This window comes from Scardinius erythrophthalmus, assembly GCF_964197995.2.
Source record: "Scardinius erythrophthalmus genome assembly, chromosome: 9".
NCBI classification, from domain to species: Eukaryota; Metazoa; Chordata; class Actinopteri; order Cypriniformes; family Leuciscidae; genus Scardinius; species Scardinius erythrophthalmus.
The window spans coordinates 12,840,498-12,853,441 of record NC_138229.1 but is presented as its reverse complement, the minus strand read 5'-3'; the positions used below and the strand labels follow the sequence as shown (position 1 = coordinate 12,853,441).

Below are 12,944 nucleotides of genomic sequence, written 5' to 3'. Positions count from 1 at the left end.
CTTTGTTATTCGCCAACAGACAAACTGGCTAGGCCTACATTTTTAAGTTATCGGTCATTCAGAACTATTAGCAAAAACAAAATCAGAAGAAAATATCAGATAACAAACTAGATTATAAAACCAGAATCCACTTCACTAGATGAAATATTTATTATTAAATCTGATTGCCATACTATACACAAAAGTCATTTCATTTGAACTCAGTGTTGTTATAATCCACTTGGTTTAAGTCTACTCCTCGTAAACCTTTTTAAGAAAATTTTGTGAGATTTGCATTTGAGCTTTTGTATGTGTGTGAATAAGACTGAGCTCATCTCAGCACTTTTATGATTATGTTTGAAGAGTCGCTTCAGTGTTGTGCCTCACTGATGACCACAGAAGCATATCAGATAAAAAGGGTAGCAAAGATTTTTGCTGAGACATCACAAGGGCATGCTTGTGTACATAAGAATATGATATGAATACTCTCCACCTCCTATATAAATCACTGGTCTCAGAAGGGTCTTTTTTGTTTGCGCGTCTTCCTAGGCTCAACATTGCACCAACTTACTAGCTATTTTCTCACTAAAAGGAAAATGGCTCTTCAGGATGTTTGTGATTTCCTGGAGACCCTGGATGACAGCAGCCTGTGCACTTATCTACCAAATGAGATGGGATACATGTGGAAGACACCGTTTGAGTTTGACAGAGACAGTCCTTTTCATTTTCTTCCCCCCCCTCAGCAGAACAGCAGAAAAAGCAAGACCCCAAATCTTCTCTCTTCTACTTTCTCATGTCTGTCACCTCATCAGCAACCCTTTCAGCTATCACATGGTACAACGACTTTGGGTTTTATATTTCAGGATGGCGTGATAGCCGCTGCAGACACTCGCGCAAGCTGTAAGGGTCTAATTTGCTGTCCGATAAGTCAGAAGATTATGCCCATCCACTCTCACCTGGTAGTCAACACATCAGGAAGCGGTGCCGATTGTATGCTATGGGAACGGATCCTCACCCGTGAGATGAGGCTTTACCAGCTTCGCCATCGCAGGAGACTAAGCGTCAATGGAGCTGCAAAGCTGCTCTCCATGATGCTTCATCCATTCAAAGGCACTAATGTGTGTGTGGCAGCTACTCTATGTGGATGGGATGGAGAAGAAACTCAGATACGGCAGGAAACCCTACGGTCTAGCGTGGAAGTGGCAGATGTTAAGGAAGCAATGGAACAGGATACCACTGCAATTTCAGTTGAATCTGCTCTAGGTAGTGAGAAAATGGCCTCAATAATTGAACAAGAGGATATCTTGAAGGACACTCATGCAACTGTGTTAGATCAAAATACAAAAAATGTTCTATCTACTTTTGGAGGACGGTCTGGTCCCAGGGTGTGCTATGTTTGCAGTGATGGCCTGCAACTGAGAGGAGAACTAATATCAGTGGGCTCAGGGTCACCCTATGCATACGCCGTGCTTGACGATGGTTGGAAATGGGGAATGACTGTGGATGAGGCGGTGGCACTGGCCCGGGAGGCTGTTTTCAGAGCCACTCACTGGGATGCCTACTCTGGGAATAATGTAGACCTTTTCCACATCACTGCCCATGGCTGCAGACGCAGAGACAGAGAGGATCTGAAGGAGGAGTACTACAGAGAGAGAGAGAGAGAGAAGGAGAAGATCAGAGAGAGGGAGAAAGAGAGACAGAAAACAGTGGGGTGAGCTGGTTGAAAGGGAAGGTGATATATATTCAGTACATTGTAGATAGGAACTCAAAAGGTGGAAAAACAAAAAGACATGGTGAATGTGATGGACTTAAATAGCAGTCGTGAGTAGAACAATTTCAGGCGGTTCACTTGACAGAACATAAAAACAATTCAAAATGCACAGAGAAAGCTAGTTCGCGTAAACTTTTTATTTAAACCAAATTAATAAAATATGTTATCAATACACTGCATTTTTTTCAGACAAACAATTGTAATCATAAAAACATTGGATTCTTCTTGATGTTGTAGACTTCTTGATGTTGTAGACCAAGAATGGATTGATTTTGTATTTTAAATCAATATTATTCACAAATTTCATTAAAGTCAACAAATTTAGTCCATTTACAATAATTGACAATACTTGCAATAAATGTTGCCTTGAATGGAAGTTAAAGTCATTCAGTAATCATTTGAGAAAATTACAAATCAATGAAACAATCAGTTTTAAAATGACCAACCTTTTGAGTAAATAGATACAAATAATAAACCATTTCATAGTCAAAAATTATAGTCCACAATTTTTTATCTGGAGACCCAAGCATTGACACTAATGTTGTTTTTTCTTTTCTCCTTGAATGTGTTATAGCAATCATTATTTTAAGCCTGTTTTGGGGTGAATTGTAGAAAAACTTATTAAGAATAAATTAGGTAAAATTATTATATATCAAATATTTACTTAATAAATTATTAAATTTGTTCACACATGATGAAATCGGAACCGCATACTCAAACTATTTTCCCCCATATCTTTAACCCCTGGTTTCACAGACAAGGCTTAAAGCTAGTCCTAGACTTAAATAACTGAAAGCTATCTTAAAATATGTCAGTGCCATTGTTTTGTCTCAAGATGTACACCAGTAATTTTTTGTTTTTCTAAGGCACATTTATAAAAGCTACTTAAATGTCCTAATTGAACTAAGGTAATCCTAGCTTAATCTAAGCCCTGTCTGTGAAACCAGGCCTATATGGCGAAAATAGTGAGAGTGTTATGCAGTTCTGAATTCAGCAACAGTGTTTTACCAACGGATGTCAGTAGTTGTTGTATGAATTTAATAAAGCTGTGACATTAAATATGTACTTTTTTCAGGCCAAAAACGGTCACTATGATACATTACAGAGTGTCAGCCACTTTCTAATGTATAGTTTTAGGCATATTTAGTAAAAAGTAAGTAGGCCTACTATATAATGGCTTCAAACAAGTGTAGTAATTTTGCTACAAACGGTTATCCTGGGCATTAGATGGCGATGCGGAGCCATAATCGTTTGTATCCTCACCATGTAATAAAGAAGAAGCAGAACGCCGCTTCTGGTTATTATCTGAAACATGGCGCTGTCTAGTGTATTGCGGAGTGAGTCTGCGGATTTCTCAGATCGCTTTGACCGGCCTTTTGGGCACGGTTATGGCATCAACCAGACGGATCTCGGCTTTGGAGACGCATTGAGTGAAAGTCTGAACTTTGCCGTGAAAACACTGGATGAAGGGGATGAACCGGAGAGAAAAATCGAGTTTCTGCATGGCACGACCACCTTAGCATTCAAAGTGAGTTAATTTAGCCAGCAGCTAATAGCATCTGGACCGTTTAAAAACTATTTTGTCTACCTTACCGTTAATGTAACCTAATAATCACGACACATTCAGAAGTGTGTGTCTTTTATAAAACTACCCTGATGTTTATACAGTATTTGTAATGAATAGATAAAGGCTAAAGGATGAGTTACTAGGCAGTTTGCTAAGTATACCAATGCTTACTCATTTAACTGGTTTATTTGACTTGCGGAGTACTTTTAGCGCATTTCTATCGTATGAAAAGTGACATGCATTGATACATGTTTTGTTTTTTAAGTGTTTTAAGGACAGCGCCCCTATTCGTTTCAGTAACAAGAACAGCAAACTTGTGTGTCAAGCATAGTTAAAACGTGTTAAAAGTGCAACGAAGTCTCTAAAAGGATGGTATGTATGGAAGATTAAATGTGGCCGGATTACAGTATGAATAGATACTGTAGTAAAGTTGTGTCTGTATTCCAAAGTGAAGATCGTCAAAATAAGACACACAATGACACTGCAACTAATGTGCTTTTTCATTGTTGACATACCTATGTGATTTAAACTCTGTTTTTATTGAACCTTTTTTTATATATAAATGAACCATTGTTACATAACACTTGCTAAGAATAGCCTAGTAATAATAAAAAGTAAATTAATAAATAGATAAACATAAATACAATAAAATATGATAGCCTTTAACAAACAAACAAACAAACAAACAAACACACACACACACACTAGCATCTGTCTAGAGCAGGAAAGGAAAAAAACATAAGAAAAAAGTAAACAGATCAATTAAATATAGGGTACACTTACACTTCAGTGAACACACATTACATTATCTGCATTGTTCATACATTAACATATATTAAAGCTGTTTCCTTTAAAGCAAATATTTTTCAATTAGCACCCACTTCTGTTGAAAAATGTCTTATTTCAACTGTAAATCCACAGTCATTTTCTCAAATAAATACTTCTGTTTTTCTTTGTGTTCATTCTGTCACAGTATGTTTGTGCAGTTTCATCCACTTCACAGCGATTATCTTCCTAGGTGCTGTTAATAATACATTTAATATAAATAACTGGGATTTAGTAAACTGATCTGGGGGGAATCCATCAAGCAGACAAAATTGCATTGGTATATCTCTATACACCTGTATTTTGACACTACATTACGGTCTTCATTGGCATAATACATATTTATTTGAGTGGGTGGCACTCAATTGAATTGTCTTAATAGATTATTCACAAGCTTGTAATAGTCTATTTGTTAGAACAAACAAATTATAGCTCATGATGCCATAAAGTGTCATTCTGTTTGTTGAAAGCAACAATATTCTCTAAAATAATGACAGCAACGATTGGCTGATAAAACTAGTCATGATACTAGTGACATGAAAAACTACAGTCAGGATAACATAAGCCTGGATAATAAGCACTGATAATTTACTAAAATATAATAAAATATTATTAGTGATTATATGGTTTTGCAAAGAAAAAAAACCCTGTACAATGCAACTTTTGAAAGGCTCTCAATGGAGAATAGAACCATATGGTGTCGTTGCTGTCACACTAACAAGCCAAACCTTCACTCTTTGATTTTATTTATTATTCAAAGTGCCAATAAAGTGTCATATTAAAGTGCCCCCTATTAAACTTTTTCAAATATTACCTTTCATGCAGTGACTAATATAGCTGTTTGTGAATGTAAAAGGTCTGCAAAGTTTTAAAGATCAAAGTGCACAACAAATAAAGTTGTCTCCTAAAAGAAAGAATTGAATCTGAACTGCCAAAACGAGTCGTCAGCAATTCCATCTCACTTCATGTTACATGTTCATGTTACACGTAACGGTGTACCAAATCTGCATAATACCAGCCTATGTGGTCTTCATTGGCTGCCCACAAACACCGTCTACTTTGACCCACCCTCAAGCACTTTAATTGTAGCTGAGGCCTAGAAGAGTTTGGTTTGTGTTGTCGACATGTTTTCTGTGCTGCGAATCCACTTTGCATGCACTTCTAAAGGATGAGGACAGAGTTGATACGGAAAAAAAACTACGCCATTGTTATTGTTTGTATCACTGTGTATACAAGAGCTGAGGAAGCCTCTGGAGCTGAAATTCAGATATGAAAATAGGTGTTTCATTTCTGACACGCACTGTAAGCTGACCAATCAGAGCAGAGGAGGCTCTCGGAAAAGAGGGGTTGAATCGACTGAATCTTTGAACAAACCGTTTTCAGACTCTGAGTAATGAGGTGATATGCAGTGTATATTATGAGAAAATAAAAGTGTTTTTGACCTTGGATGCATTGTAGAAGACCTCCAAAACAAATTAGGAACCTTTAAAAATAGCATAATGGGGTACTTTAAAGTTATTATACATCAGCATTTTGTTGTTTTCTATAAAATCAAGAAAATTAAAATGAAAGTGAAATGTAAATAAATAAATGTGCAAGCTTCATCAACATATTTCTCTCATGTCTCAGTTTCAGCATGGCGTCATTGTGGCTGTGGATTCCAGAGCGACAGCTGGCTCCTATATTGCTTCACAGACAGTGAAGAAGGTGATTGAAATCAACCCGTACCTGCTTGGCACTATGGCTGGAGGAGCCGCGGACTGCAGCTTCTGGGAGCGCCTGCTGGCCAGGCAGTGCCGCATCTACGAGCTGCGCAACAAAGAGCGCATTTCAGTGGCGGCTGCCTCCAAGCTACTGGCTAACATGGTGTATCAGTACAAAGGCATGGGCCTTAGCATGGGCACGATGGTCTGCGGCTGGGACAAAAGAGGGCCAGGTAAATATCATACACATGTGTAAAGTGGATTACGACAAAGTTGTAATTTTGTGTTGCATTTGGCCACACTCATATAATAAAAAAAAATATTTAATACAATATTATATTACAATAAAAAATATAAATACTTTTGTTTATATATATATATATATATATACACACACACACACACACACACACACACACACACACACACACACACACACACACACTGGTAATAATAAATACATCATATATACTGGTAATAATGTATATTATTTATAAACGTATTGCCTATGTCATCATTTTTTGGAGCTGCCAGTTATTGTGCTTTGATAGTGGTATTGCTTTTGTCAAAAATAAAAACATTTCTAGGTAAATCAAATGTCAAGAATTGACATTAACATTGTTGTATATACTAAAATTTCATGTAAAAACTTCCTCAGCTATTAATACACCCTACCTGGTTAATATTCTCTTATAAAATTGTCCTGTGAGCCAATTTGAGGATTGAGGATTATGGTTATTACATATATTTTGTAATGGTATAAAACAGAATATTTGCTTTTAATTAAAGGTGGTTTTCTGATTCCGATTACTTTCTGCTTCCATTAATGCGTTGAGCCGGAAACATTCCAGCTGTAATCTGTTTGCATCTGGAATAGCTTTGTGACGTAAAAGATTGTCAGAATTGTTCTTCACCATTTATGTTTTGAATGATTGCTGCAGATGGCATGCATGGGGACAAATTATGTGATTATTTTCTCTGCTTTTTTGACCCTGCCTTTCTGCTGAAACCGCTTTGTAAAAATAGCTTTATCACCATAATTTCCCGCCAGACTCCATCGGTAGCCAGGATCTGGTTTTAATATGCAGCACCATGACTTTGTTTTTGAGATGAATCACAAACTTGCACATTAATGGACTCTCAAGACCTTTGCTTTTCTAGAAAATGATTGATGCCCATTTTTCTTAATTGGATATTGCATTTAGATCTATAAGAGGCTTTTAATCTAATGGTCTTAATGGTGAGCTCTGCCCATTTTCAGTTCATTTTGTTTCTTCCTAACATGGAGTGCAAGCCTAAATGAAGCAAAACTGACTGAGAAAGACTAAGATAAATTGCTGCTACAAAATGTAGTTCATGAGTGTGCAAACCAGGGATTTAGATTAGTCAGTACCATCAGATGGCGACAAAGCGCTCTGTGATACTGATACATCCCTCAATTGCAAACGCTGGTGTGTTGTAACTGCTCTACATCACGGCCAATGTGTTTAAAGAGGCCCTGCACAGTGACACAGTAATGGGAAATCAATACGCCAGTGACTGTGGGCCAGGAGGGAGCCACACCATGATGAACGCGGCTCTCAGCCAGGGCAATCGGGTTGCATGCAAAATCCTGTCCGCTCGATCAATTGGGGTTTATGCAGTGACACGGGCTAGGGTGTCCCCCCCAAAAAACAACAACCTTTGCCTGGCGGATAAACAAAACTACGTGGTAAATCTTCCAATCAATTTTGCAGGTAGTGATTGCTGTTAGAAGTTCAATAGCTGCACTAGCTGCGTTGTGATTCAATAGAGAATTAAATGTTGTGCAAATTAAATCAATCTTGATTAAACAGAGCACATTTACTGCCTTAACAATGTCTGGCACTCTTATACCTGTGATTAAGTGCCTGATTCTGTGAGGATTTATTTTTAAATAAAAATCTGTGACATGGTTCAAGATGGTGACGCAGTTAACCTTCTGTTGAGGCCACTGTTGACGCCCTAAAGTTTAGCCCTTGTGTTATTAGAGCGGTTCTACAGATGCGTTCTTTCCTTGCTGGTTGAGTTATGGACTCTGTTTACAACTGGTATTAAAATTAATTTGTGATTCAATCACAGTGAGGTCCAAATGTTGTGTAGTTCAGTCGCTTACTCTATCAATTAAAGGAACACTCCACCGTTTTTTCATATTAAACTGTTATTCCCTTAACTAAGACGAGTTGATACATACCTCTCTCGTCTCAGTGCGTGCACTCAATTGCTCTGGCGCGCGGCGACACTTTGATAGCACTTAGCTTAGCCCAGGTCATTCATTAGGGTCCAAACAGAGATGAAGCTAGAAGCGACCAAACACCTCCACGTTTTCCCTATTTAAATACAGTTACACGAGTAGTTACACGACCAAGTATGGTGACACAAAATAAAACGTGACGCTTCTCTAAGCGGGTAAAAAGGATAACTATAATGTATGGTGGAATAGCACTTGGGAGAGTCACGTTGGTTCTAATGACAGAAGTGAGAGGGAGAGAGGATTTTTCAGGAGTGATGATATTACTGCTCCGAGTCGAAGTGCTCCCAAGTGCTATTCCCCCTAAGAAAAGCGCCACGTTTTATTTTGTGTCACCATACTTGGTCGTGTAACTACTTGTGTAACTGTATTTAAATAGGGAAAACGTGGAGGTGTTTGGTCGCTTCTAGCTTCATCTCTGTTTGGACCCTAATGAATGAACTGGGCTAAGCTAAGTGCTATAAAAGTGTCGCCGTGCGCCAGAGACGAGAGAGGTAGGTCTATGCATCAACTCGTCTTAGTTAAGGGAATGACATAGTTTAATATGAAAAAACGGTGGAGTGTTCCTTTAAGCTTTGAGCCTAAACAAGTTTTAACCTTATTCAGGAATGTGACGTTAAAAGACTATATTAAATAACACTCTTGCCATCATGCATGAAGTGGTTACATGAGATTCATGTTGAGACCGAGGCCAATCTGACCTTTGGTCAAGCAATTCAAGAAGTGTTTCACCATGGTCGGAGTTCTCTATAAGCAACAGTCATGGTCTGTATTTTCTTTCTGCATCTTTCTACATTACACATTCATTTTGTATCTACTTATTTTGTTCTCTGTTGGCTTGTTGTGCAGCAACTGTGAAAATATAGACAACTGCTGTCCTGCCAGGAGATGCAAATATCAGCAGGACTGCTATCTCAAAGACGTACGAAGCTCTTTCAACTGCCATCTTTTCATGTTCTGTAGACACGGACTGGCGATGTGCATGCATGCTTAGACGTCTGTACACAGAGATGCTTGGCTTTCTGAGCAGCTGCGCTCATCAGTGGCACTCTTAACCAACCATGGCTGTGTGACAATCAACAGAGCAGTCAGCCAATCACCTGTGTATATTCCTTCCTTACTTTTGTCTTGAAGTTGCCATTCATACATGCAGACAGCCGCTCTTTCAGTCTTGCACATCTAACTGCCTGTCACCTTTGTGATGGAGTGCAAGGAGTCTGGCTGTCGTAGCATCCCGAGAACGCTCCCGCTTCGGCGCCTCTGCTTTACGAGGGCTCGCAAATTCAAGTGCTTCTTTTGTTCACCTTTACTTCCCCACCCTTTCTCAGCGACGCAGGTAGCATGCAACGGCCGTTGTGTGATAAAACGATCCCAGGTGTTGTACATTAAAAAAAATTCCAGTCTGCTGAAGTACCCTCGCACTCCGCTCCTAATGAGAACCGGTGCCTTGCAGCTGAAAGAGACGTCCTATTGCATTTTTAACCTGTTTTTAGTCGTCACACTTGGCTCTACAAAATGGTAAATTACCTTGCAGGTACCTATTCAGGGTGCAGTAACGATTATCAGGTTGAGCTAACGATGCGTTCAGAGAGTGTAATTTGCTTGAAGACGTCTGAGCCTTACCTCCTACGATTGTCCTTAAAATGTCTCTGTGAGCTGATTTTGGGGTCCTTGAACTTTAGTCAAACTCACCATTATGTTTTCAGTAGGTTTGCTGCGATAGTCGGTGTTAGATGGTGTTCAGCAGCAACCCTTACATCCCTTGCCCACCGTGGCACTTCGCCCATATTACCTCACTCTTCACTGACAAGACGAAAGCGAAAGATTTGGTTTCAAAGCAAAATGTAAAAGCGCCTGTTTAAGCGAGTTTGTCATTGTAATTTTTTATTCAATTGCTTGAATGGTGAATTGTCACATCCCTAGTTTTCAGTATTAGTGATGTTCTTCGCGTTGCTATCAGACTAACATGCTCGCTCATTAAAGGGATAGTTCACCTAAAAGGGCTGCATGATATTGAAGACAAATGTGATGTGTAATTACTTGTTAAATAATGCAGTTTGTGTTGATGCAATAATGGTTTAAGTGTGTAAAATCAATTTGATATAATAGGACCAACATGTTTCATGCTCTCTTGGTGCCTTGGGCTGACTCATCTTCTCTGACTAGTTTGGTATAAGAGCGTCATAACAGCTTGTTGTCTCGCATGTGTCATCGGAGAGCACACTCTAATTCAAAATAACAGTTACGTTTATGCTATCTCTGACATTACGTAACTTTCTGAAGTATTAAAATTGTTGTTACCGCACACCTTGTGATATTCATATCAAAATATATTTTTTTTGTATATTTCAATTTCGACATATAGTGCAGCCCTATTACCAAAAAATAATTTACTCATCCTCATGTTGTTTCAAACCTGTATGAGTTTCTTTCCTCTGCAGAACACAAAAGAAATGTTGCTTTTTTGTTGATACAATGAGTCAAATGTTCTGACTTCTGTTGTGTGGACAAAATCAGTTCAAACATTCTTCAAAATATCTTTTATGTTCCAAAAGGTGAGTAAACGATGACGTTAATAATTTTTGGGTGAACTATCCGGTTAATGGTCCATCTGCAGCCTGGTTCTGCTGGAGCACAGATGGTACATAGTCACCATTACTCTAGCAGTGCGTTTTGTCATAGCGCAACCTTTTGGACACTTGAAACTTGCCTTGAGGTGATCTGCTGCTGGACCAGACAGTGACCCACCAGTTCACCAAGTGTGATGTGCGTCGTCCATCATCTTTGGGGAGAGTTCAGGTCTTCAGGTGTAGATCAATAATTAATTCTGGTGTTTTTGGAGCGCTCAATAGCACCTCAGGCGACGCCCCGGGTTGGATGCTATATTTGCTTGTGCCAGGTCATAGCTTGTCCTTTAGCTTGCTTGATATTAGCAAGATCTTCTCTTCTGTACATTTTTTTCCCCATTCCCCCCACCCCCCCCCCCCCCCCGCTTTAATGCTGAAGCCCTTAGGTAACCCTGAGACAGAGCTTGAGCTATTGAGCATCCGGCTGTCAGAAAAAAAATTGTAAACCAACTGTTTCCCATGACTCCATTTCTCACATGTACTCATCGAGATGGATTTGACCTTGTATAGTTCAGAACACTATTTATGTTCATAACATCGATCTACTGAATTCTCTCTTAAGGGTTTTGCTTGTATTTTTTTAACGCTTTCATCTTTCGTGGAGGCGCCTGCCTTTTAAACACAGCAGGATGTAAAGCAGTACTGATAGTCTCTCTTCCTCTTCCTTCTGCTTTCCTCTGATCACAGGGCTCTACTATGTGGATTCAGAGGGCAACCGCGTGTGCGGAGACCTGTTCGCAGTTGGTTCGGGTTCCATGTACGCCTACGGTGTCGTCGACAGCGGCCTTCGCAGCGACCTGTCCATAGAGGAAGCCTGCGACCTGGGCCGCCGCGCCATCTACCAAGCTACTTACCGTGATGCCTACAGCGGAGGCCAAGTCAATCTCTACCACGTCCACAGCGAGGGTTGGGAAAGGGTCTCTCAGGAAGACGTGCTTCAGCTGCACCTTAAATACCAGAGCGAGAAAGCATAGAGAGAGGGGTTGGATGGAGAAAAGGGATGAGGGAAGAGGCCACAGCGTCAATTGAGTTTCAAAAGGAAGGGTGAGACCGGTCAGATGAAGAATGAATAGCAGATTGCTGATATAACCTGAAAGGCACTACAGTTAACTTAATGAAATCAAATCTGCTTCCAGGAAAGTTAATGCCAACTCTTTTGTAAGAGCTTGCTCGTCTGCGCATGAGAAACTCAAGCAAAGCTCTCTCTCTCTTCCTCTCATCTCTCTTTCTCTTGAAGTTAGATCATTTTCCGTTATTTTTCTCACGCATGTTATTCGTTGAGTTTTCAGCCACAGTTTCAGTAGTATTACAACCCCATCCATTGCAGTTCCACTTGTTGTTTGTGATTTATAAAATAAGGGGGCGCTGCGTCCCAACGGACACTATGACAAGCCAAAACTCCTGTTGGCCAGCTCTCGCTGAGTGGGAGTGGGCTTCTGTTCTTCTCTTCTCACATGTATCTGCAGTTACCACAGTTACTAAACCTACTCTCAATAAAACCTTGAAATTTTGCTATTTAAGTGTTCTTTTTCTTGATCCTGATGTATTGGTTGGTAAGTGTTTTGACAGGTGTTCACAAGTTGTGCAGTGGCTCTAAAATGTATTTGGAAACTTGTCACACCTAATGTATGAATGTCATTGCATTAAATTACAAAATATCAAACCAGCGGCATCTGCAAAGTGCCAACAAATAATGCTATATCTTTTCTCAGAACTATACTTTTCTTGTCCAGTTACTTTTAGGCAACTTGTCCCAAGATCATTTTCAATTAGGGCTCCATGATGTCTTTAAATAACTAGTTTATTATGTAAAAAAAAAATGCTAAAAAAAGCCCCCCAATAAATCAGTCCCTCATTTATTATTGTTTTATTGAACAACATAAAGAATCATGGATATTCTGGAACCACAAAGTGAATCGGTTCATTTAATATCAACACTCATTCATGTCATAATTACATCAGAAATACCAGAGAAAATAGTCAATATGTGGTGGGCCGGGCCTTCAAATATTGTGTTAGCCAATGGGGTTCCTTATAAATGACTGTTTACTTGCAAATACAATTGTGTAAATTCCCAATTGTGCTTCAAATCACCTGTTTTTAAACCGCAATGCTTAAAGATGCAAGCAAATGATAAGCTTTTGTGCTATCCATGTGCATCGCCACATGAGCATATCCGCGATAGAGACGACAGTTCAAAATC

General features: G+C 39.3%; 2 protein-coding genes across 2 annotated transcripts; both read left to right on the top strand.

The window, feature by feature from the left end:
* Positions 1-575: 575 nt before the first annotated feature.
* Positions 576-1,694, top strand: psmb11a (proteasome 20S subunit beta 11a; the record flags this gene model as incomplete). The annotated part of the gene is made up of 1 exon (XM_081374097.1): positions 576-1,694. The coding sequence occupies one exon, from the start codon at positions 576-578 to the stop codon at positions 1,692-1,694; it is 1,119 nt and encodes a 372-aa protein (XP_081230223.1).
* Positions 1,695-2,982: 1,288 nt separating this feature from the next.
* psmb5 (proteasome 20S subunit beta 5) lies at positions 2,983-12,256 on the top strand. The gene is made up of 3 exons (XM_081374445.1): positions 2,983-3,278; positions 5,772-6,078; positions 11,429-12,256. The coding sequence occupies exons 1-3, from the start codon at positions 3,063-3,065 to the stop codon at positions 11,713-11,715; spliced, it is 810 nt and encodes a 269-aa protein (XP_081230571.1). The 5' UTR covers positions 2,983-3,062; the 3' UTR covers positions 11,716-12,256.
* The last annotated feature ends 688 nt before the right edge of the window (positions 12,257-12,944 follow it).

What these genes read in the sequence shown, in the direction of transcription:
- psmb5 (XM_081374445.1), top strand. Translation starts at nt 3,063, where the DNA reads ATGGCGCTGTCTAGTGTATTGCGGAGTGAGTCTGCGGATTTCTCAGAT. An exon ending in CGACCACCTTAGCATTCAAA is followed by an intron (nt 3,279 to 5,771) that starts GTGAGTTAATTT and finishes CTCATGTCTCAG; the next exon opens with TTTCAGCATGGCGTCATTGT. An exon ending in CTGGGACAAAAGAGGGCCAG is followed by an intron (nt 6,079 to 11,428) that starts GTAAATATCATA and finishes CTCTGATCACAG; the next exon opens with GGCTCTACTATGTGGATTCA.